The 26,159-nt window shown below is 37.3% G+C and overlaps 5 protein-coding genes across 5 annotated transcripts in view; 1 reads left to right on the plus strand and 4 right to left on the minus strand.

Annotated features, from left to right (window-relative positions):
* The window catches only part of LOC134814799 (synaptotagmin-1-like), a 36,328-nt gene extending 16,176 nt beyond the window's left edge, over positions 1–20,152 (minus strand). The window contains exons 1-4 of the mRNA XM_063823073.1: positions 20,000–20,152; positions 19,693–19,884; positions 15,274–15,416; positions 15,045–15,141 (exon numbers count right to left, since the gene is read on the minus strand). Of these exons, the coding sequence (XP_063679143.1) occupies positions 15,045–15,141; positions 15,274–15,416; positions 19,693–19,884; positions 20,000–20,131 (564 nt within the window). The 5' untranslated portion in view covers positions 20,132–20,152. The remainder of the gene's footprint in view (positions 1–15,044; positions 15,142–15,273; positions 15,417–19,692; positions 19,885–19,999) is intronic.
* On the minus strand, positions 1,856–3,755 carry LOC134814801 (lysosomal thioesterase PPT2-B-like). The gene is made up of 2 exons (XM_063823074.1): positions 3,431–3,755; positions 1,856–2,892 (listed from the first exon to the last, which is right to left on the minus strand). The coding sequence occupies exon 2, from the start codon at positions 2,873–2,875 to the stop codon at positions 1,871–1,873; it is 1,005 nt and encodes a 334-aa protein (XP_063679144.1). The 5' UTR covers positions 2,876–2,892; positions 3,431–3,755; the 3' UTR covers positions 1,856–1,870.
* Positions 10,525–14,902, plus strand: LOC134815228 (uncharacterized). Its single transcript, XM_063823743.1, has 8 exons — positions 10,525–10,964; positions 11,133–11,287; positions 11,749–12,065; positions 12,601–12,784; positions 13,046–13,178; positions 13,412–13,538; positions 13,750–13,824; positions 14,130–14,902. Exons 1-8 carry the CDS (start codon positions 10,656–10,658, stop codon positions 14,204–14,206), a joined length of 1,377 nt encoding a protein of 458 aa, XP_063679813.1. The 5' UTR covers positions 10,525–10,655; the 3' UTR covers positions 14,207–14,902.
* A 123-nt stretch (positions 20,153–20,275) lies between the features above and the next one.
* Positions 20,276–21,530, minus strand: LOC134815252 (tubulin polyglutamylase complex subunit 2-like). Its single transcript, XM_063823767.1, has one exon. It carries the CDS (start codon positions 21,502–21,504, stop codon positions 20,584–20,586), a length of 921 nt encoding a protein of 306 aa, XP_063679837.1. The 5' UTR covers positions 21,505–21,530; the 3' UTR covers positions 20,276–20,583.
* Positions 21,531–21,731: 201 nt separating this feature from the next.
* Positions 21,732–23,717, minus strand: LOC134815253 (F-box/LRR-repeat protein 14-like). Its single transcript, XM_063823768.1, has one exon. It carries the CDS (start codon positions 23,650–23,652, stop codon positions 22,006–22,008), a length of 1,647 nt encoding a protein of 548 aa, XP_063679838.1. The 5' UTR covers positions 23,653–23,717; the 3' UTR covers positions 21,732–22,005.
* Positions 23,718–26,159: the final 2,442 nt, after the last annotated feature.

Consider the following 26,159-nt stretch of genomic DNA (forward strand, 5'->3'; position numbering starts at 1 on the left):
TTCCCTGTCTCCTTCCTGATGAATTACTATTATTATACAGGGATATTAATGATAACCGACTCATATCGTTAACAATATGTCAGCCATTTTAATGCTCCTTTAAATTTTGTCCGGTTGAATGAGACTACTATCACATAATTTGCAGCCAGAAATTAGTTATCAGGTTAGTTGTAAACAAATAAAATAAGTCAAGAAGACGGAATAGAAGTCTATAACTCTATAACTTGTTTAGGAAATTTGAGTTAACTGAATGATGAAATCTTTGATACGATATAATTGCAGGCGGGGAGTAATGACCATTTTATATTACAGAAACGTTGTTATAGAAGAGACTACAATTATATATTACTAATTATGATATTTCAATTGTTAGATTAATTAAATAATAGTTAATATACATAATATCATAATAAAATTAAAATTCAATAAATAATATAATGTAACTACTTTTCAATCCGCTGCCGTCTAACCTAATTTTGTTGGTTTATTTGTCTATTTCTAAAATTGTTTTGTCCCAAAGATTTAATTATTTATTGACCGAACTTACCTCGTCAAATAATAGAATTCTTGGCGACTTTGCTGAGGTGAAATTGATTTATTTTTTCTGAACTATTATCAATAAGACAAATAGAACACCAATTTTGTATCGTCCTAATTCAGATCATTGCTATACTTGAGTACAATACCTTTGATAAGTTCACGCAATTCATATTAAAATTGAGATGGTCATTCTATTATGGAAACTTCAGATGTTCAATTCTGCAGTTTTTATAACGGCCAGAACTTGTTTCAAAGCTTCAGTTTCATTTTAATTTTGCCGTTTTGTTCTGTTGGTTCTGTAGCCTTTTATTCGAATTTGCAAAACGGGACCATCACAAGACATGCAATTATTCTATATTTAGTCATATAAATCGCAACCCAAGCGTGGATCTATTTCTCATGTAAATTACGACCTAATGCTCGGGACTGTACCTGTAAACTGCTGTGGATGGAAGTAAAGCAGTCACAAATTAGCAGTCACAAATTAGCAAGAATTATTAATGAGTGCAGTAGTGAAGTAGTGATTTGGGAAGGTGACTATAACCTCTCTGTATGGTGATCTTATCATTATATAGCTAAGAGTACATCTCATTAGCGTAAACTGATAAGGATGAAAAAGTCATGAACAGTACTTGTTGTCATATGCAGACTTCTCATAGTCATTAAAGCACTGTTAAAGGTATTATGCTGCGGTTACTTTATCCACAATTGCAGACAGAGGGCAGTTAGCGCTATTAGCCAGTAATAGCTGTCCACGTGTGACAGGGAAAAAAGGAAATCGCGGCATGTACGGAATCGCGATTTTTCCCATTATTTGCGACAAATTTTATGTATAGTTTAATGTATAGTCGTTAAAATTCGCGGTATCGCGATTTTTGGCCAAAATAATCGCGAAATCCTTTTGTCCCTGACGTGTGACCACTTAATAGTGACTTTAACGTGACCTTATAAACACCTTTAAAACTTTTTAATTATGTTGCTATCTCGACCACCATACTATAACATGACCATCCATACTCTTAACACTCAACCTTTACCTTGGAGTATGGGACAATTTTCATTCTGTGGGCAAACTAAAGGCTGCACTAGTATTATATATATAATACTAGTAACGGGATGCAGTGAAGTTCAGCTTAATTAAATAAATTTCGATAATTTGCAATATCAAATATTTAGATATTTTAGAAACGAAAGTTTGCATTTCACAAATTTTATCATTCTCAAATTTTGTCCGCCATGTATCTACAAAGTGAAACCGTTGTATGTAATAAAACTGAATGCTCGAATTAAATAAAACAATCAAATAGTGCAGAGAATCAGTACTATCAGATCAATTTGCCACATTCTCTGTAACCTCCTTTAGTACAGGTAGAACTATAGTCTCCATGATACGACGGTTATAACCGAACTGAAAATGGTCCACATTTTCCACCACATGCTTCTCCACTCCTCCTCTTTCAGCCAGGGTTTTCAAACCAAACAGATCCTCTTTGTAGAATGTAGTCTCTGTCATATTAAGTACGTTCTGTCCAGCATATCCATTCTCGTCAAAGTAGCCGAAGATGGCAGATTGCCAGGGCACGAGAAACCCGTCCTGGGGACCTCCAATCATAACCAACTTCCTCAGTCCTAGAAAGTTCTTTTTCTGTGTTTCTTTTTCTTGATCCGAGCCCTTTTCATTGTTTAGTTCAGGAAAGAAGTTTATGTTCTCAAGATACAAGGTGTGATTTGTGGAGTCCAGGTAGTAGTTGGCTGGAGCCAAATTAAAAATTGATTCGATCAGTTCGTCCGACTCTTCTTCGTGTCCAAGGATCAAGATAACTTGTTTAAATATTTCGAGAAGAAATTCTAAGCTGAATATACCCCTAATGTTGCCCAACATTTCCATAACAATTGACTTCAAGCCCTCACTTTCAATTTTGCTTTCAACAAACTTGTCAAGGACCTCCGAAGGAATGTTTGCAACGCCGTGTTGTGGAGAAGCTAGAGTGATGAAGGTATCCACATTGTGATACTCCCATTTCTCAATCATCCCTCTCCAGATAATCCCCCCTTGAGAGTGACCCACTGCTATCACTTTGTCGTATTCTGCTGCAATCTCTTTTACTTGCTCTAGAATTATAGGCACTTGATAAGTGAGACTCGTAATGCTCTCTCCATAGTTGAAGGCGTCAATCAGATGTACCTCTACGTCGGTGTGACTTTCCACAAACTCTTTGAACTTCAAGTTCTTTTCACTGTCGAAATGTCCAGTTAATCCATGCATGTGAAGAAGTCCAACTTTGAGGCTGGTTCCGGTTCCAAGAAGTGTGAGTAGAACGAGAAGAAGTCCCATAGTTCTTCTGGAAAATTCTGCCGGCAAGGGGGTTTTATTTAAAAGAGGATCCAAATGGACAAATAGTTTAACAGTTGCTGACAAATTATTTGAACAGTGCCTTCAAACGGGTCGGGTATAGCCCCGAAATACCAACAATAAGGTCAGTGACTGAAGTAAACGAGAACACATTCGCAACAAAGGTTACCCCATTAACTTGTACTTAACCTCATTGTAAAATGATTGTTTTAATTAATTGATTGCTTTACAACGGTAAACATTACCACCGGTAATCACATAGGAACCAATCCTATACGTGCACGTTACACAATACTCACCAAATAGTCTACATCTACTCACCCTTTGAGGAAACATGCCATTATAACCATAGTTGGTTCGTGCGTCAATTTTTCGGGAAAAGTACGTAAAGTGCGTTTGAATTATTTCGTGCGTTAAAAGTGCGTTTAAGTACATTTACCGTTGAATTCACCGTTTTACGTTTTTTCGTACGTGAAGTGCGTTATGTTTTAAAAGTACGTTAAGTGCGCACGAACCAACTATGATTATAACACTTACCATTGGTTGAGTTCCAAAACTTCCAATATTCCCCCTCTAGAACAACGGCTAGTCGAACAACCACAACAATGTATTGTAACGGGTGATGACCAAAAATAGAACTTTTCTCAAATCCTTTTATCGGGTCGATCAATTCAGTTGTGGTCAAAATCAATGAAACAGTGTTAAAATTTGGACAATTTTGAACAGAAATAGTCAATGACAAACACTCAGAAGCCTCTTGCGGTAGGCACAGAGCAATTTCTTTCTCTCTAAAAACCAAACCAAACCAAAAGACAATCTATGCCAACAACAGCTCATGAGGGTGAAGGAAATATTTCTACGAACATAGTGATCAGGAGTGTCTGCTTAATCCCCCCTGCTCGGTCCCCACAAAAGGTAATCTTTACAATTATAGTTAAGACTAGTAGTACAATTTGTGTAAAGAAACTCGTGGTCAGTCTATTTAAAAACACATGAAAAGCAATGTGCTCCATACCCCTTAGTCTCTAGCTTTGTTATCAAAACACGTGATTCGATCACGTGATGTTATCTCATTGTAAACAGGGTTTATTTGTTTGATTACGTGTATTATGGTAAAGTATTAACAATAACATATAATAAGTTAACTAATAATATTATATTTTTATATGTAATTGAGTACAGTTCGAAGTGGAACATCGAGTTCCGTTCTGGCGAGGTCTGGCAAGCTGGGAGGAACTTTCGAGATCGTCTGGAAGAGCTGATCTAAAAGCAAGCTCTGCTCAGTATTTATAGATAACCTAACTTGACTAAAAAGCTAGTTAACGAATATATGACATCTTACTTTGCTCTGCAAATACATTAAATTTAAAGGAGAATGCGCAAATCGGGTCCTCAGAAAACTGGAATATTCGCGATTTGTCGCGAGGATCTGAGAAAATCGCGATTTGTCTCTGCAAACGTCAAAAATCGGGATTTGTCGCGGAGAATGGGAAAAATCACGATTCTTTGCTGATGAATTGGCCCAAGTGTAGTGTCTTTGGAAAGTGGAAACTGAGTATTGATAATGTTCAACCACAAAATATGGAAGCTCAACAACAACTGCTTGTTTCCGGTCTGAGCGGAAAGATTCTATCCACTTTATGATTTTAGGATGGATTCCATAGAGTTGGAGCTTTCTCAGTAGGAGTTTGTGATCTACTTTATCGAAAGCCTTGGCATAGTCGAGATATATTGAATCAAAATCTGAATTATTGCTCAGAGAATCCAAAACGTCATCAAAATGGTGGAGAAGTTGAGTAAGGCAACTCCGGCCAGATCTAAATCCGTGCTGCTTACTACATATAAGGTTATTGATCTCCAAATAGTTTACCAGCTTTTTTCTTATCTCCTTCACCCTTTGAGGAAACATGCTGTTATTAGTTACCATGGCAACGTAACACTCGCCACTGGTTGAGTTCCAAAACTTCCAATTTTCCCCCTCTAGAACAACGGGTAGTCGAACAACCACAACAATGTATTGTAACGGTTGATGACAAAAAATAGAACTTTTCTCAAATCCTTTTATCGGGTCGATCAATTCATTTGTAATCAAAATCAATGAAACAGTGTTAAAATTTGGACAATTTTGAACAGAATCAATGCGAAACACTCAGAAGCCTCTTGCGGTAGGCACAGAGCAATTTCTTTCGATAAAAGGATTTGAAAAAATTTCCATTTTTTTTGTAAAATTGGAACGTTTTGTTATCACCCGTTATGTGATGATACCGCAAACTCCTCCTACTATCCTATTTCCAGGTATCTACATTTACAACAGTGTATTCATCTGCTTCACAAAATACCACATTTTAACCTGGCCAGGACTTCTGATCTACTAGTTTTTATCTTTCCTTGCAAACTTTTAATTTTTTAAGCTTTTAAATATTTTATACAAGGGGAACTAATTATTCACGTTCGAATTATCGTTTTTAGGTTTATATATAATATATATTTATTTTGTGTAGTCTTGACTGTCCAGTGTCCTCTTTGTGCGGAACTCAAGAAACACGACGCAGCTCTATGGAATTCTATGGATACTAAGATATTACGATGTAGTTCCAGGCTCGAGCCTTAATCAGCAGAATAATGTCAAACGTACATAATGAAGAGAAAACTGTCGCCTTTTTGTATGAGCGGTTGTCATGCTTCTATAATTGACCGGCGCGGATATTGAGCGTATTGATGATGGATCGTCTCAGATGGTGTGTTTTCTGTCTGTATTAAATTTAACATCTGTAGGTAAAATTAAGTTCCAGAAAGGTGCGATAATATTAAACAATCGAATTCGTGTTTTACTGCCAGACCAAAATAGTTTTGTGCCCATAGTGATAGCGCCTCAGGGAAGCTTTTTAACCCTCTGTCATGGGGGCTACCTACATGTGCTCAAAACCCCTCTGTAAAATATTAAAATGCTTGGCAAGTGATTTAGAGGTACCGACAATCGTCATAGTTCTGGGACTGATTACCTGACACCCTACCTGCCACACTGATAACCTGACACCCGTAACGGGGAGGATAGCGTTGAAAAGGAATGGACTGTACCTGATTTCGTTATGCCGAGAAATCCTTACATTATTTATTTGCTACAGTTCACCATCATTCACTTGACACGAATAATGAACAGTATACCAGCATTCATTTGACATGAATATACATTTGACTCCATTATCTTTTGTCAAAATATCGGTCACAAATACCAACAATGTCCACGAGATCAGATATTATTGAAATCGAAGAAACTGAAACTGAGTCAGCACTACGAAACAGTTTTCATTTCTCCGGATCGGTCACCTGAGGAGCAAACCAAACACCATCTGCTGGTATTGGAAATGAAACAGAAGGCAAAGGACGATTTGAATAGACGCTATTATATCAGAAGTGGTATTATTTGTTGTGAGGACAAGATCCTAGACTAATTTAAATTATTTACGACATTGTCATATTCATTTTCATGCTAGTCTTTTTCACTCACCCTTTAGAGCCGCTCTGACATGGTTAGTAGCTGGCACTTGTGCCGGCAGCTAACCATATGGGCGGGATATAAGCACATTATTTCATTTCACAATCAACACCAGTGCAGTGCATCATTAAAATTGATGGGAAAATGTCTTTGTTCGTATTATGGATTATCATTGATTCAATAATTTTAGTACAGATTATACCATTTTTGTCCCAACTTAAGCCACGAGTATGACTGGAAAAAGCATTAGATATACAAAAGGCAATTTAAACACCATTATATTGCTCGTATACGAGGCCTTTGTTTGTTTCGATTAGGTTTGTCTCGTGATTGTCTCTGGCACGGATATTGATTGTTGCGCAACAAAACCATATTATTTGTATTTTGTACCAAATGGTGGTCTTCCAGCGTATTTATTATTATTTATTATTCTCTATCCCTCGATCATTTACAATCAATCTAATAAACTAGATTGTGGACCTTAATATAGCCGAGAGTTTAATTACATTACCTCCACATGCACTCATAAAACACTTGCTGAGCTTCAGTCCCTCTGGTAGTATTATAATGCGATGTAGCTGAAGTGAGGTTTTAAACTAATAACAACACTATTAATCTAAAGTGAGGTATGAATGTGGCATACCAGCATTTTCTGTGAGCATTACTGCATTCTTGTTGAGTATTTCGTAATCGTATTGTGGCCCTTGCTTAATTTGACGGCTCTAATTCAGCCGTAATACCTCTGCCGCGGTGTCCGGTGTGTCCGGTGTGTCCGGTGTGTCCGGTGTGTCCGGTGTGTACGGTGTGTACGGTGTGTCCGGTGTGTCCGGTGTGTCCGGTGTGTACGGTGTGTCCGGTGTGTCCGGTGTGTACGGTGTGTACGGTGTGTCCGGTGTGTCCGGTGTGTACGGTGTGTCCGGTGTGTCCGGTGTGTCCGGTGTGTCCAGTGTGTCCGGGCCGGATAATTGCGTCCAGCTAAAAGTAATATAAAGGACCACGTGAACTTCTGCCTTCACAATCACATGGGAAGTAAATACCATCTACGAAGTTGTCACAAGAAAACTTATCCTTAGCAGTTTCTCCGAAAAAAATATGCTGGGGCCTGAGTCTGGTTACAAATCTGAATTAGCCAGCTTATTCGCATATTCGAATAATTTGTCCCCCCGGGCCGGGACCGCGTGTTTCTGGTATTTAACCGCCCCTAATTGTTACTTATAATTTACGTGCTCTTTTGTAATTTGAGGGGACCGTTAATAATTTATGGGGACCGTTAATAATTTATGGGGACCGTTAGTAATTTATGGGGACCGTTAGTAATTTATGGGGACCGTTAGTAATTTATGGGGACCGTTAGTTACTCTAAAATATGATAAAACCGAGCGCAAGTGAGTAATAATTACTAAATTTGTATGGATTTGGGCGCTTTGTAATTGTTGGTTTCTGCACATAGCGAGACTTTACTTAAACATTTATTCCTGTTTCTTATTTTTGTGAGTTGTAACAATGCAAATGGTTTAAAAGTTTTCGTGTAAATTAATTAATTAGTCGTGCTATATTACATATGTAAACTTCCATATTAGTCGCGTTCGATCTTCCAAACGTTAGTCTGAAGTATTGGACCAATTTACACATTTTCGAATGAACCTGATGGCTAAGAGATGGACCTCAGAACTGTCTTCATATTTTTCTTATCTGTCATTTGTGAGTGTAACATTGAAGTTCAGGACGGGAAGGAGGCTTCAATCCGACCGGATTTTCTGTTGCTAATCCGGTCGCAGTTATCTGCTTCTAATTGTATGCTCCATGAGGATCATTTAACACTGTATCTTTATAATTACTTAATTACAGCTATTTCTTAACTGAAACTATTATGATTTCTTATCCCATTACTTGACACAGAGTTGCAAACTGGCACGAAACTCCGCCTCAGAATTACCAATATTGCTGCAGAACGAGATTAATTCAGAATTATGAGACCTATTATTGAATATAATGAGATAAATATAATGATTAGTGCCATCCCCTTAACAATTCCCTCCCTCCCAACATTGATCAATGATATGCGTAATAATCTTCACAATAATTTGCAAATCTCATCTATTACAGTCATTTTATAGGCACAATGTAGCGCATTGTTTTATAGTGTATTTCTGCTGTTTACTTTTTCTACTGTTTACTTTTTTAGCACGCCACCCTTTTCTAAGCTTAGGCTAAAATCATGAAAACTGATTCGTTGCACTGCCTCAGGGCTCAGTCACCACATGGACTTCGCCTCTTCTTGTTTAAATTTGTGAATGATATTCATATTGCAGGCACTGTTGGTTTTCTCTTATACAGTGTAAGTGTACAAATCTGTCTGATAAAATGTAACGACTAATAACTCCGAGGCAATTGCTGATATTGACAACTAATTTTGACTAGATGCAGATATCTAACAAAATTTTTCACATCCGCCGAATGCGGGGACAAAATGAAATCGCGGCATCGCGATTTTTCTAATTTTTTGCGACAAATTTTATATGTCGCCTGGCATGTCGCGGTATCGCGATTTTTGGCCAAAATATTCGCGATTTTCTTTTGTCCCTGGCCAAGGTCACTGCGGTGACTGCGAGATTTCAAATTTGGCCCCACTGCCACCAGTTTTCGGCTTCGAAATAAACGGATGCCATCGCTATACTCCAGTGGACCAGTGATCAGCATAACTGGAGTATCTTGGCTCATTTAGATGTTAATCACAGACCCAATCACAATAATAAAATAGATTAATATTGTAATTACTGTCAATCAAATTATGGGATATTCATCTTAACAATTATGTATAAAATGTACATACTTGGGAGCACTCATTATAATTGATTGTTGCTGCTTGATCTTATGACTGTACGTTTTGGTTCAATTTCACATTTCAGCGAAAAGGAGTCATTTGTAGACAGTAGAAATCCTCACTTTGTTTAAAGCTAGTGATTTACCACTCGGCACTCGGTACTCTGCACTCGGTACTCGGTACTCTGCACTCGGTACTCGGTACTCTGCACTCGGCACTCGGTACTCGGCACTCGGCATGTGGTTTTGAGGCTTAATCTTGTAGAGATGTTTTATGTAGCAGGTTAGCTTAATACAATACAAACAATTGTCTAGATCCACTGTAATTTGTAAATCATCCTTGTATAGAATAGCAGTAGATCTGAAGTAAGGAAGTTTAAACATTAGTTTGAGATGTATACGGTTCAAATCTCTTTGTCTCAAATTATGTAATCTACGTCAATGTACTTACCTTACCTTTGATACCTTTGATCTGCTTCGTCGAAACTCGACAGGCCATCAGAGTTGCTGACAACCCCAGAGAGCAGATGCCTCTCGATCGTTACGCCAGTCCAGACTCCAGTATAGAATTGGAGTTCGGTGATGTGAAGCCCCGGATTGGCGGTTTATCAGTCAAGGAAAGCATGAATGCTGTCATATGATGCTTGACGCCATCATGCTTGGAGACTGCACGTATGTGCCAAGGTATACAGTTCCAGAGTCTGGGACCCATTACACTAAATGATGTTTCATATAGAGTCTGATGAGCCGCTGAGCTTTTTGTACGGACAGATGGAACCTTAGCCAGGGTACCCAATCGTGGGTTTAGTACTGTGAACTGTACTTCGAGGTCGTTGGATGTGAAACCATGCAGGATTTTCCACATGTGCATGACATTGTAACGTGTCTCGTTACGCTTAACATCTTGTTTCACTCGACATATTGTCACCTCTGAATTGTGAACAAAGCTTGGATGCTAAGGAGGGCCTCCACAGTTTTAACGCATCACGTGTTACTATGACTACCATCACGTGCTCATATAGGACTTATTTTGAGGATTTGAGGAGGGCGAACAAATTGCTCTAATCTAACCGCCGCACTGCAATATTAATATGTCCTTCTTTCTGGCATCTTTCCAAGTGCATGGTCCTTTTTAACAAGCCAAGAGTCAGAACCTGGGAGCGTGCTTTATTAAACAGGGCGTACATTTGTGTGTACCAAGTAATTTAAAAATTATTCTGGTATTGCTATTACTTCATTATACTATAGAAACCTTGCGTCATGAATAGTATTGTTTTACACCTTTCTGATCTTTTTGACCTTTTTAGCTCACGAATGGCACCAATTCTTCATTTAAGTAGTTTCTGTCGTCATTTTTCCCCTTAGTTTGTGAATTCACTTTAACTGTGATATATAGTTTTGTTCATAAATTTTACGTTCCGTGTTTTCTAGAACCTCCAGACTATGGCAGGCATTGTCTCCGACACTGCGGACATGAAGAGCTACATTGCCGTTGATCCCACCTCTGATGCTGCCACCAATAATGCTGCCACCACTAATGCTGGTATCTCTGATGCTGCTTCAACATCCTCTTCCTTCGTATCTACTACTATATATATAGCTACTGGATACGTCGAACAAGTTGAGTCACTAAAAACTTTAACTTCAAGCGATCTCCAAGTAATCGGATGGGTTCTGTGGGCGGTGATCGTTATCACTCTACTTGGGAACGTCTGTTCTTTCTACGCTGTCTTCGACCGCCGGAACTTCAAGGTAACAACAAAAAACTTCGTTTATCAACTAAGGTCTTAGTTTCAGGATAGAAGAGCATATCATTATCAATCCAATTTTCTTTAATAATCATGACTAATCTTCATCTAGATCTTTTATTATTTATTTATTTATCTCCATGGTTGATGAGCAATTTCTGCTTTGTTTCAGAAAATAATGACGTACGAAAACCCCTACCTGTTATCCAATGTGCTTTGTTTCTCTCTATCCTTCGTGGACTTCCTTCAAATATTGATGGTTGGAATCCCTGCAGCGATCTGTTTCTCGTCTACCAACACCATACTTGCGTCCAGTTTGTATAACCTGTAAGTACAGCTTCCTTTCCGTGAGAAAGCAGAAGCTCCAAGATTAGAGTATGCACTATGATTCGTTCGTATCACAAACGCCAGCCCCAAGACCTAAGATTTTGTATTCTTGTAAGGACTTTCGGCCCAGGTAGGTGTCCCCAAAATGGCCTTCAAAGCAGTCTAATAATCTAACTTGTAGTCTAATAATCTAACTTAGAGTCTAATAATCTAACTTGCAGTCTAATAATCTAACTTGCAGTCTAATAATCTAACTTACAGTCTAATAATCTAACTTGCAGTCTAATAATCTAACTTGCAGTCTAATAATCTAACTTACAGTCTAATAATCTAACTTACAGTCTAATAATCTAACTTACAGTCTAATAATCTAACTTACAGTCTAATAATCTAACTTGCAGTCTAATAATCTAACTTGCAGTCTAATAATCTAACTTACAGTCTAATAATCTAACTTGCAGCGTAGCAGTAGACCCCCTACTCGATCTGATAGTCTGGGCTCAGCTCCTCCTAGTTGTATCTATATGTCTGGACAGAGCAGGACACATCTGCCGACCCATCACCTACTTCTTCAAACCGTCCATCATGTTCCTAAGCCTCCTCATCTGTTTTGCAGTTCCCTTTCTCACACTGACGTTACCGTATATCATTGCTGCCCGAGTCACCATGCAGGATAGTGAAAGTAGAGGTATTACTGGAAAATCTGTGTTTCTTTGCTCACACGCCGGCATGTATGATGATAACGGAGCACACGTTGCTAACATCAAAATCTTCATGAGTAAGAATGGTTTTAATTTATAATTACGCCTTTTTACTTTATCAAGGATTTCTAGAACACCTCCCTAGTCTATAATACTCTATATCATGGGTCTCATGACATGATGGCCTCATTGAAGACGTACAAATTGTTTATTGTTGGGAACAACAATAGAAAGATTAATTCTAACAAGAAATTCACCGAATTTCGAAATCTGGAGTGTTATTTTGTAGTGGCAAGATGTATCCTTAATGGAATAAAACTCGTGTAGTTACTGATCAGGTGATCAATTGTGTTATTTACTAAATCATTTTTATGGTATGTCACGCCTTTAATCCCTTATCTTTAGCCTTTAGGTAAATTACAATTATTTAAGTACCTTTAAATGTATCAAATCTTATTGTTTTTATGTATACTTTAATAATATGAAGTCAAATCTCGGGTCCCGACATAAAAGGTTTTCGTATATGTCCCCTTAAACACCTCTTAATAAACTAATAAACTAATTAAAGTAATTAACTAATTAACTCTTAACACCTCACTTCTTACTTATCAGGCTGTACTCTACAATTGGGGCCCAACTGGAAACACTCAGAATTCTACAAGACCTGGGAGAACATTTCAAACCCTCTTATTTTACTGCTAGCGGTAGCTGCGATGGTGGGAACTTGTGCGGTTATTGTTAATATGCTCATCAGGAGTGCTAGCTTTCAGAAGAACAATTCCGACAGGCAAAAGGAGTGAGTTTGTTTTAAGTGCCGTATTTTTTATCATGTTGAAATTGGAAGATTATCATTTTCGGCCGTGACAATTATTCTCTAGCACCTTAATTATGTCAAAACTTGTACATTTATTGTACATTGTATACATTGTGTACATATGTACATTTATTGTGAATAGCAAATGATTGCAGTGATCAAAGTTTATAAAACTAAAGTCTAGAGATCCACTCTCTTTGGAATCTTGAAAAATTATCAGTTGATAACGACTCCCAACCTCAGAGTAGCCAGAGGTATTAGAACAACATGTATTATCTCCATGATGCAAGGAGTATTGATCCTAGCCTCTAGTCTCCCACTTCGCTGTCATCAGATAAGGATGAGGGTGTGTCCTACTTGTGGGAGTTTTGATGATGTAAGTAGAAAGGGGGGCGGGGGGGTGCTACCCCAGTGCTCAAACGGAGGCGTATCAACTGAAGCTGAACGGCATTATTATATGATCGCATGCAATGCCCTAACGTTAACTTTGCCAATTTGATTTTGTCGGCAGAAAAAGTGCTATTACAATTATAAACGGCACACCTTAAGCAAAAAGAATTTGAGTAATTTTTGGAAATCAATAATTTAAAACATTAATTAATACCACAGTATTATCTAATGACGGCAAGAATGTTGGTCTTCCTTGGTCCGATGTTCAATTCCTGGCTATATTCGTTTAGAATGGGCAACGTAAGGACCTTCCTAGCTTCCAAAAGGCAACGATTACTCAATTCAGGTAACTCTTTCTACTTAAAACGACAAAGAAAAAATGTCAACCGAAATCTTGTTGAGCGAATCGCTTATAAATTAAAATAGCATTACTTTCAATAAAGCAATTATAAAGCAATTATAAAGCGATTATAAAGCAATTATAAAGCAATTATAAAGCAATTATAAAGCAATTATAAAGCAATTATAAAGCGATTATAACATGTATAATAACACAGGAGTTTGGCGCAAAACCCAGTATCACATTTCCTTGGGTCGGATAAACAAAGAGAAAAAAGTTATTGAACACAAAGGTATTACTTTTCTTAACCTTTTTCTGGCTTTAGTATTGACGATATATTTTCAAGCATAATAAGCTTTTCTTAACTTAGTATTCCTGTTATTTTCTGGGATGACTAGTTTAAACACTGCTGAGTATAAGTTTTATCTTAAAAGCGGTGTTATTAAATTTCAATTTATTATTATTACTAGAACTTTAAAACCGCTCTGACATGGTTAGTACCTGACATTTGTGTCAGTTGCTAACCATATGAGCGGTATACAAGCACATTATTTCATTTCATTTCATTAGGTATAAACAATGTATTATTATTATTAGGTATAAACAAAGGTGTTCACTCTACAACAAATACCACGTTGATATCAGGTACAACTCTCTTGGAGGAGGGTAATTGAAAGATGATTATTGGTAATTGAAAGATGATTATTGGTAATTGAAAGATAATTATTGGTAATTGAAAGATAATTATTGGTAATTGAAAGATAATTATTGGTAATTGAAAGATAATTATTGGTAATTGAGAGATGATTATTGGTAATTGAAAGATGATTATTGGTAATTGAAAGATGATAATTGGTAATTGAAAGATGATTATTGTTTCGCCCACTCGTTCATATTGCCTTGTTTAGATCAGTGGACTAAATTTTGCAGTTTTGAGTTTATTCTAATAAACCCAATAAATAAAAACAATTAATATTTAACCTAATCACGTGTTTTACAGTTATGATTTTGTGGGATTTCTGAGCAAAATTTATCTCTCGTAAAGATTTGAATGTGTGATTTTCTTACGTGAACTAGTATATTATATATAATATTGTTTCAAAAATGTTAATCGTACACACACTACACAGTTGCAATTTGAAATACATCGTTGTTGACGCATTAACATTTAAGGTTGATTAAGGTTTATTTTTCACTTTCAAAATGTAATATCTCTCGTGACAAGATTTCCAACTGCCGCAACGTTTCTAATTCACAATAAATCAGACTAAGATAGATATTGCGATGAGAGTTCATTACTTATTTATCTTTATGATATTATGTCAAATTGAAATTAAAAATCAGTGCTTTTTAATCATAAATTCCAAGAATGACTTTAACTTGTACTTAAAACCTATCTCACTCACTAACTTTCGAAATGCAGCTCTACAATGTTATACATTGTGTTATATACATTGTGTATTGTACATTGTACATTATACAGCTAATTTAAGTTTACAGAAGGTCACCAACCTGGTCTTGAAGGTCGAACCACTCTGTTTCTCCATCAAGAACATCCCAATCTAGAGGCACCATGAGTTCTCCAATAACATCACTTCCATCCACCACCCTGGATCAGATGTTTTAAAACCTTTAATTTATAAAAAAATAACGAAACTTAATTAATTAACAGTTGCAATCGAAAATCGCCTACATCATCACTATGTATAATATAGAAAGATAATAATATAAAAATAGCTACCTGAACAAGACACGAGTTCCCTCTAAAGAATACTCGTCTACTTTGAAGGTGAGGATCTCATTCCAGACTGGATTATTTGAGTCCTTCTTTATAGTGGTTCGGATCATGTCCTCGTCAACTGAGTCTAGTAGTTTCACTTCTACCTTTACATTTCTATTAGCTCGTTAGACAAATATTTCGACCAATGTGTAATAGTCAATCACCAATTTGGTTCACGGTTATTGATACCAATAATCTTAGTCTCAGATTTAAAATAGAGGATAAATTATTATATCGGTACAGCAGGGTGTCATAAAATTTGAGTTTGCATTAATAAATTAATATAGGGTGGGCCAAAAGTCAGTGGGCATGTGTTGGCCTTAATAGCTCCGCCGTGCTTTATATTTAAGAGCTGTTGCTTTTCAGATGACATACTGTACCTTCTGGTTCAAGGATTCCGTCGTCAAAATTTGAAAATTCGAATATTTTAGACCACGCCCATTCAAAATTAAAACACCTATATTGTTCTCTCTGAACATACTGGACGCCTAATTTTTTCAGATACGGTAGATTATTACATGTTGCATCTGATCTGAAAAAATGACGTGAAACAGATTATAAATGACGAAGTTATCAAGAATTTTGTGTATCTCGTTAACAAAATTGACTGGGTGATTATGTGACACCGTGACACGACACCTTAATTGGGCAGCCTTAACGATTCCCATAATGTTTAATGGGTTCATGGTTAATGTCAGGATGGAATGGAGTGTCGCCCCCCGCTAGCAGAATGGCAGTTGTAACAGACGTGCTCGCTAGAAGTCTACCTTTGCTCACCTTACTTCTCCTTATGCCGATGTCTTCGACTCTGAACATTTCAAGTTGGAACCTCAATGGTATTAAAGGTAACATTCTTAGGAGAGAACATTTAGTAAGTGACGCTGAACGTTATCATTTTGATGTAGTGTGTCTCCAAGAGACAAAATGCCGAGACTTCGAGGAAACAATTATTGACGGTCACAAACTTGTAACACTAGCCCAATCAGACAATTGGTATCATTATGGTCTCGGTTTTCTAATCTGCCCAGCCCTTGTACCTTCTATTGTTGCATGGAGATCACTTAGTAACAGAGTGGCTTTCATTGATATAAGACTCACAGAACACAACGGATCTCATCGTATGATCAGGATCGTTAACGTGTACGGACCAACCAAGAAGATTGTCGATGATGACATCAGTAGGGTCACAGGTAACTCCCCATTGTTACAATCATATTTCAATGATCTGAAAACTGCTATCAATATCCCAGCTCGATTCGATTTGTTTGTTGCTGGTGATTTTAACGCCCGCCTTGGGAGATGCAGCAGGAAAGAGTATGATGCTGGCCTTAATAATCATATTGGTCAGTTCGGTAATGGTCTGAGGAACAGGAACGGTGAGTTCCTACTGGACTTTATTGTTGATAATGGTCTGTTTGCGTGCAATACTGCGTTTCAACACAGAGCGAAGCATATTACCACCTGGAAGGCTAGATGTGTTCCCAAGGGTAGACCCAAGGGTTCAAAAGACACTGTGAACTATTTTAAACAAATTGATTATATTTTATGTCGTACTAACGTTAAAGTCTGTTTAACAGACTCCCGCTCTTTTTGCGGTGATTTTGTGAAATCTGACCATAAACCTGTGGTCGCACGTTTTAAACTTGGTTGTGAATACATTGTACATAAGCGGCCCAGGTCTGACAAAATAAGGTTTGATGTCAATCGCCTTAATGATTCTGATATTAAGTCTAAATTTTTTGATTCCTTTAAAAGTAATATTGATTGTAGAGTTTTAACTAATAATGCTATTTCTGAAAATTCTGATATATTTGGTATATTGAGTAAATGTGCCGTCCAGGTGGTTGGTAAAGTGCCCCCGGGGAAGCCTCATCAGTACAGCGACGATCCAACTGTCGTTAAACTTTCAGCAGAGAGAAAGTCCCTTCAGCAAGAATGTAGTCTCACAGGGATAAGCGACAGGAGTGACCTCAGAAAAAGAATCAACCATCTCAAACGTACCATCAAAAAGAGGTTGAAATCCATCAATGAGGCCGCAGCTAACGCCCTAGTAGATGTCATCAACAACACCGACAGCTGCAGAAGCATGTTTGAAGCGAATAGAACTTTGGCCCAGTGTAGGATGAAGAAAGACGGAGTGACTGTCCACGATGCAGACGGGAACACCTTAGGTTCTGACTCATTAAAAGCAGAAGCTATTAAAGAATACTTTAATAATGAGTTCAATGACAAAGATGAACCCCACCTCCCAGCATTCATAGACCCTCCTGGAAGCCTCCTCTGTCCCATAACACCTGAAGAAGTTGGCCGTGCTGTTATGAAGCTGAAATCCGGTAGAGCGTGTGGCCCTGACGGTATACCTAATGAGCTAATGAAAGCTGCTGGATATCCCCTCCACTGTGAGTTGGCTAGGATCTACAATCTCTCCTTTGAGACCAACACATACATCCCAGCTATTGGAGAAGGTATCCTGACACCCCTTCAGAAGCCAGGAAAACCCCGAGGTCCGATAAAGTCTATCCGGCCCCTCACATTGCTAAATGGAACTAGAAAAGTCCTATCCCTCGTAGCCTTTAACAGAATCAATTACCACGTTGATATGTACACTGGACCTTGGCAGGCGGCATACAAGCAGGGTCGCAGTTGTGCTGACCTGGTATGGTCTCAGAGAATGTTGACATCAGTGGTTACCAGGCGCGAGTTTGAGTATAGTAAAATCAACATTGACATGACCGCTGCGTTTAATACTATCCGCAGACAGACCATCATCAACCTCCTCATTGATGCAGGATGCTCTAGAGACGACATTCGCCTAGTTCAGTACCTCCTCTCAAATACAAAGCTCAAGGTGACGGTCAACAGATCTGAGTCTGGTGAATTTGTGATTAATATTGGCGCTTACCAGGGAGACAGTCTGGCAGGTAAAGTGTTTACATTGACCCTTGCCGGTGCCCTGAATCACATCAGAGCCGTGATCAGTGTCACGATTCCTAGACCGAACCCCCCAGTCTCTGATAGAGGCCTCCCGTTAGAGTCCGCCTATGCTGATGATGCTGAGCTTCTGAGTGAAGATGGTCAGAGCCTGGTGAAGATACTAGAGATTGCCAGTGATATACTAAAGGATTGGAGTCTCTTTGTTAACGAATCAAAGACGGTGTTTACAAGAGTGTATTTGGCAGATACAGATGCTTTAGATGCCCATGGCAATAAAATTAGAGGAGATGAAGAGTGGCGAGAGTCAGTGCTATTAGGATCAAAGCTCTGTTCAGAAAGAGATATTGTCAACAGACGCAACAAAGCCAATGTTGCCTTCTACACCTACAAGAAAGTCTGGTTGAATAGTTCTGTTCAGATCAGTGAGAGTAGAAAGCTGAAGTTGTACGAAGCTCTTGTGACTTCAGTGTTGTTGTATAACTGTAGCAGCTGGGCTGCTCCTGAAACCGTAATGGCATCTGTCGACGTTCTTCAAAGGAAGCATCTGAGACAGATAATCAACACCTATTGGCCTACGGTTATCAGTAACGAGAATTTATATAAGAGATGTAATGTCAGACCCCTTACTGAAAGGATCAAGAAAGCAAGATGGAAGATGCTTGGGCACGTTCTCAGAAGCGGTGATGACACTCCCGCCTTCTTATCTTTCAGATTTGCATGTTTAGGATGTTTTGACTACAAAGGAAGTAGGGGCAGACCTCGTTCAAATTTATTTTATTTATTATTAAAAGACATTATGACAAAACAAATTATTGTGATTGTAAATAAAAGATTTAGTTTAAGTAATTTCAACGATTTAGTGTACAAAGCTCATGATAGACGTCTATGGAGAAGCTATGGGTGAGTCGAGACTACTCGGCCACTCGATTTTATGATTTAATTTATATTATCTTGTGTTTGCTGTATATAGTTGATTAATAATGGTTAACGGGGTGACCTTATCACGTGATTAGGTAAGCCAATCACCTGATCACACGTAATGAATTAACTCGTTATGCTTCGTATCTCGGCCATACGAGAAGCTACAACTGTAATTTGTTCAGCACAAACGTAATTCGAATGGCCAAACACAATTTGACAATTCAATAAAATTTAGCTCGTTCTGACTATAATCTTATAATCCAAACTATCAAATAAATGTAAAAATGAACCTTCATTTAAAAAAAAGAACTCTAATATTTTTCGATTTGACAAATTCCTCGAACCAGTGGTGGTAGTAAGTCGTACCAGAAAGAATTATTTCAATTGGTCACTCAGTGACTGAGCTATTAAGGCCAACGTATGCCCACTGACTTTTGGCCCACCCTGTATATTATTATAAATTGCATTGAGCAATTTAAAATATAAGAGTTGTAATACAGCATAAAAACACGAATATTAGGCTACCTGCGGATCAACAGATAGCCTGGCAACTTGTCTTGAAGCAAGGCCATGAGCAGACACAACCCTTATCATCAGAAGTTCCTTATCCTGTCTGTATCTGAGTGCCAGACCTATCTCTCCTATTGCATCCCCCTGTGCTTTAACCACTGCTGGGTCTAACTTGGAAAACAGGTGCTTTACTGACGTTAGTCTAGCCTGAAGAATAATATTCAGTGGTACTTTATAGAACCAATCAATCAGTGGCGTTAAACTTTCGTTAAATTATTAATTAATTATATAATTATTATATATATACTGTCAGCTCACAAACCTGCTCATCGAAATCCACCTCCGGTTTATTTTCATCCCTAGTCTCGTGTTCTATCTGTCCGTAAGGTACATAGTCGTAGTCAATATGATCAGGGTCCTGTACTTCATCAAGCTGAATGTCTTCTTCTGTCATGAGGAAGCTGTTCCACTAACTGAATTTTACTTATCAGCCAACATACCAATACCATGGTCAAAATAACAAGCAATGTTCGGAATCCTGTTTAACAAGTCGACCATCATGTGTTTGAATAATTTCAATTACACTATAATTCAATAGACGTAATAATACTTATTTGAATTTTTAGTACAATTAACAGAAAAATAACTTTGTATCGATGTTCGGATGTTTCTTTAAAAATATCCGAAAACAGAAAGTCCATTAATATAAATAGTACTGCCTAACTATCTATTTAGTTTATTAATCGGTCATGAATGATCGTCAAAACGAGTTGCCCCCAATGAAATAAGGAGCAAATAAAGCTGAGTGAATAAAATGGTAATAAGAACATGCACATAGAACACATAAAAAAGGCTTTGTTGACCATGATGGGCTCGAATATGAGACAAGAATATGATCACCTAATGTCATCTGGTATGTCGTTTTGAGGCAAGATGTGCGAGTGAGGGCCTTGTTGATGTAAGTTTCTGGTTGCTTGTCTGTGGAGATGGCACTGGTTGGGGCTTCTTCTTGACTGGTTTGTCTCTGGTTTTATCATTTGTAAGTTTGAAAAGTCTGTCAATATCAATCTTGCCAATGGAGTAATTCTTGTCTGCAACAACAATATCAGCATCGGTGTCCGACAAATGTCTGCTGAGTTGCTCATCATCAATAGCAAGACGGACAGGTGCATACAAGTTAAACCACTGCTTCGACATAGGAGAGAGTCCTATGTCAGTGAAAGCATACTGCCACTGTGGTAGTCCGAGATGCATAACCATAAGTCTGAAGTATTCCATGAAGGAAGAAGCTAGGAAGTGCCAGCGGACAGCTCTGTCGAGAAACCAAATCTTGGGATCTGAACCTTCTCCAACTTCATAAACCAAACAAACCTTCCCATGAGAGCAACAAGCGTCTATTTCAAAAGCTCTTTCTATTTGAGAGAAGCTGGGCCGAGCCTTGCTGTCCTCATCATCTGACCCTGTGTCCTCCACTGATACGCTCTGTGTTGCACCGTGTTTATTGCACTGAGGGATTGTTATACGCTTCAAGTTTGCGAGTGGATTCACTTCCATCCTACCTAATGGAGTGACAGATCCATTGAACTTAACACTCCAGCACAGCAGGAGACCGTCTGTTGTAATGTAGAAGTTCTTGATGTCTTCAGGGAGGGCACACACATGCTCTTGTTCCCATTCTTGTATTCGGGCTGGATCAGCCGGCTTACGGTCCAGTAGTTTTACATCTGTTACACCCGTTCTTTTCTCGAGAGACCGAACGATGCCCAGGCTTATTCTATCGTACAGTTCACGTGTTCTTGCAGCTTTTTCGTCAGGTAATGAGGCCATGATAATAGTGTGCCTGAAAATAACTATTAAATCACAATTAATCAATACAAACTATAATTGACATTTTAATTTATTATTGGTGTGGGGATGAAGCATATATCGGTTTAGAAGCGGGACAGCCTTTTAGTTGAAAGCTGCTGTGAGAGAGCATGTTGCTTGATTAATTTAGTTGAAGCATGATACCATCATCTGAGTGAAAGAAATTCAACACAATTCAGCACAATTCAATAAAAGTTCAACAAATATAATATGAAATTTACAAGTTAACAAGTAACAATTATTTACAAATTATTGATTATCAAACAGACTGTACATTTTTAATTTTAATGTACAAAAATATTTACAAAACTATGCTGAACTTTAAAATATGAACGCACACAGTATCAAATGAATTTTAATACCTATAAACTTGGGTGGATCACAGGGTCACTGTTGAAAGATTTGTGCTCCTTTAAAAACTTAACAAACCATATTATAAGATTTTCCAAACAACCCAAAGATTTACAATACCACATGGATTTTCTTTACAAATGCCACATTTCGAAGTTTGAGCAAAGTTTCTGATAGATCCTCAACAGATTTATTAGTTATCTTGCAGCATTGAGCACACTCTAAGGTATGTAAACGTTTACAAACCTTTAAAGAATCAATCCCTTTATCAGTAATTCCAATACACCCTGTAATCTTCAATTCTCTCAGTCTGTAAAGTCGATTGGCAAGAATCTTCAATCCAAGGTCTGTTATTTTACAGAGATGAGACAAATCCAAATCTTTTATAGTCGGAATTTGGGCGATCTTAAGCAAGCCATTGTCCGATATTTCTTTACACAAACCAACATTAAGTGTATGCAACGATAAAGGTTTGCAGGATTGAATAATTGATAAACAATTATCATTGATATTCATGTTACATAGAATAAGCTTTTCTACCCGCCAGAATAGTTTTGATGCCATTGAAGTTTCCTCAAAAAATGAAGGAGTTATTTTCTTCAGCCAAGACAGGTTCACATTAAGAAGACGATCTGATCTGCATAATATTACATTTCGTAACATCTTATCAGTGACACGGACACAACTGCTGAGGTTTAATGAGCACAAATTTGGAAGCTTCAACCTTCCTAATAAGGCATCTGACACCTGGTAGCAGCTCTGTATATCTAACTCCTTAAGATTTTGTAGATCAAACACAGACAATATTTCAAGGGAAGCTGGAATTCCTGATAACTTTAAAACTTCAAAATTGTTAATTATCTCCATTAACCCTGTGATATCGTTCAGCTGTTTGCAATTTGAGACATCCAGACTTCGAAGATGATGCAAACTTGATAGCTGAACCAGACTTTTTAAATCCCTTAATCCTGCAACACACAAGCTCTTTAGGCTAGACATTCTCCCAATTGCATTCATAATACTACCAGACAAGTTTGAACAATTCTTCAATGATAAGGTCACAATATTAGGATAACAGTTGGAAATCATGAATACATTTTGATCTGAAATATTCGTGCCATCCAAATTAAGATATGACAGTGAGAAGATACATTGATCATGCTGGACACACAACATTGCATTAAGCACATCATCATCAATACGCTTAGTATTTTCAGACACATTGATACAATTGCTAACTTTGAATGATTCCTTTTTACATAACTTATCTATCTTAATGGACTTCTGATACGTAGATCGGTCTTCTTTAACACAGTAGACAAGTTGAGACTTTTCGAATAATAAGTCATATGGACACTTTTGGTAAAGCTGTTCTATGTGGCATAAGCTGTTTTTTATAAGAACTGATCTGATGTTGCACTCAATAATGGCAGGAAATACAGTTACTTCCCAGTTTTTGGTACCATTCACAATGATGAGCTCCGTACAATGCCTAACAAGTTCAAAAACAGGCCCTTGTTCATAGAATGGAATCCCTTTGCTAAGATTTAATACAACTTTGAATTGATGCCATCCAATCCATGTTTCAAAACAAGCATCAACATCACAATTTGGTAACACAAGTGATAAATTTTGATACAAAGGAAAGCATATTCTTCTAAAACATTTACATGTCGATGAGAAGTAAAGCAAGTCAGAAATGGGAAGAAAATTGGCAACAGCCAATAGAACCTCTTCGGGTAACTGAAGCAAGTTCATCTAAAGACTCCACTTTTCCTTGAAGAAATAGGCATTCACATTTGGAATGCATTTGTTATGACAATCTGAAAGATGTATTACATTGAATTCATAAAATTTATTTTTATCATAAGCTAAATTTCTCTAAATTTACCGGCATACTACATGTTGCAATAAGGTCAGAATATGGACAAAACTTTTTTTTTTTTTTTTTTTTTTGAAACAAATTTAAAATTTTATCCTTTATTTTACAATCATAATATAATAATATTTATAAGCCTCCGTTTTGAAAGTTTTAAATTTTAATATATTCACATTTCTATTTAAAATTCAATTTAATGTATAAGTCAATAACTGGCCGCCAAAGCCGCGCATTCTTAAAAACATGATTAAATTGTTTATGATTATACGACAAATAGAAATAAATTTAAAATTATCCGTGGTTTTTTTTTTAAATAAATTATAATCTTACCTAAATCCAAAGCCAGCTTTGTAAAATTTACTTTTAGATCAAAATATATCGTCAATTCTAAATATTTACAATGCAACATTTCATTAATTTACATACAAGCGTACTCCCAACTCCAGCCCCTGCACGCATCCGTTCTTATGCGGCGCGGCTCAGGCCGCGCACGCACGTATTATTTTATACTTTTTGCTTTCTAATAAATATCGTGTCAATGTGTACGTCTAAATGTTCATGCTTTGTGTAAACCGAATCCAATTGAGATTAGTGACAAGGATAAGGACCCAAGTGCCTGTACGGCTTTTTCGGACCCCTGTGGACCACTACTCTTGAAGTCGCTCTACAACTATTGAACATTTATAACTGTTATATAATATATAACGACATTTGACAATTATTATCATTAATCTATAATCTAGCTGTCTTGCTGTTGTATATGTTCCATATATTATGTTTTGTATTACGTATCCAGCATCCTTACATCAATATAGTGGTTATTGCCAAATCTGTCACATTTAAGTCAGACATCCATTAATAGATTTAACAAGTAATACAGTGTAATTTTAAGCATTTCGACCGTAATTTATATCGAAAAGGTTTGACATCACTTTGTAGAAACAAGAAAGGACTGAAAGGACTAAAAGAAAGAGAGGCAAGACAAATCCAGAACACAAAAAGATTCAAGATCAAGACTTTCTGTTAGAATCTTAATTCTATTTGTAGCTTGTTTTTGTACTTCATATTACTAACCCTGTATCTCACTTTAGCAAAGGTTTAGTTCCAGTGATTGTATATACAGTGTTGGGGTAAAGGGACTCCAGAAGGCAGACAAGGCTCGACTCCAGACTCTAGTTGAAGTAACAGAAGAGAGAGGAGTGTCCAGTGTTTAGTTGACTCCAGACTCTAGCGTAGCAGAAGGGAGAGGAGTGACGTTGTCGACTCCAGACTCTAGCGTAGCAGAAGGGAGAGGAGTGACGTTGTTTTAGTGATCCCACAGATTCCAGTCGACAGATACTATCTGTGTTCTGTGACGTGGAAAGAGTGGTAAGTAGTTTATAGTTATAGTTTAGTAGTTTAGTCTAGGAGTTCCCGCTTCCTCTTTCACTTTCATTTATAGTTTCACGTGGATTACCTTTCACTTTACTCACGGTAGTTTTCCCCCAGGGTTTTTATTATAGTTATCAGTTCCAGTTTAGTTGAAGTCCTCATCATTCAGAAGTACCTCATATAGTAAGAAGAACATCATCATCAGGAGTAGTAGTTTTAATTTAATAGTAGTTTAATCTAATAGTAAAAAAGACATTGTTTAGTTTAGTATTGAAATGTGTTTTAACTATTAGTCAGAGCAGAGTAGTGTGAGTTACTGAGTCACACCATATCAATCATTCACTATTTAAGAGAGTACATTGTAGAGTAACAAGGTTACTTTTGACACAAGATTTGTATAACCTCTTTATTCATCTAATTTGTATTTATAATAATTGAGTATTATTTGTTATTTAATTAACCCAAGAACAGGGTTTCAACACTTTCAACAGCTGGAACATGGAAATGACTTTATTATTCATTACATTGTTTTACATCGTTCATTGTATTGTGTTCTTGGCTTTCTGGATTGGATTTGTTTCTATTTCTTTCCACCGCATATCGGCGATGGTCAGTCCTTTTGGATACAAAGTGAGTAACAATAACACTGTCTAGTAACCTACTCCCACATCGCACATGTGGCTTATATTAAGTTGGCTGATGTCATGTTTCAACAGTTTGTTTTTAACATTATGACAACTATTATTGTCATTATGATTATAGCTTATATCATTTGAATTACAATAATTTTAAAAATCCTTGACAAAGAATATTGTACATAATGAGTGTGATAAAAAATTCCTTGACAGAAAATATTGTACATAATGAGTGTGATAAAATCCTGGTGTCCCCAGATAAGGCCGCGCCGCGCATCCAATAATGCTTTTCGCAACCTTCGTTAGATTGGTGAGATGCACCTCGGTGGCGATTAAATTTGGACCGTTCTGTGTATATTTGTAAATGCTAATTTTGATTT

The sequence above is a fragment of the Bolinopsis microptera genome, chromosome 5 (assembly GCF_026151205.1).
Source record: "Bolinopsis microptera isolate Bmic1 chromosome 5, MBARI_Bmic_1.0, whole genome shotgun sequence".
Classification (NCBI taxonomy): Eukaryota; Metazoa; Ctenophora; class Tentaculata; order Lobata; family Bolinopsidae; genus Bolinopsis; species Bolinopsis microptera.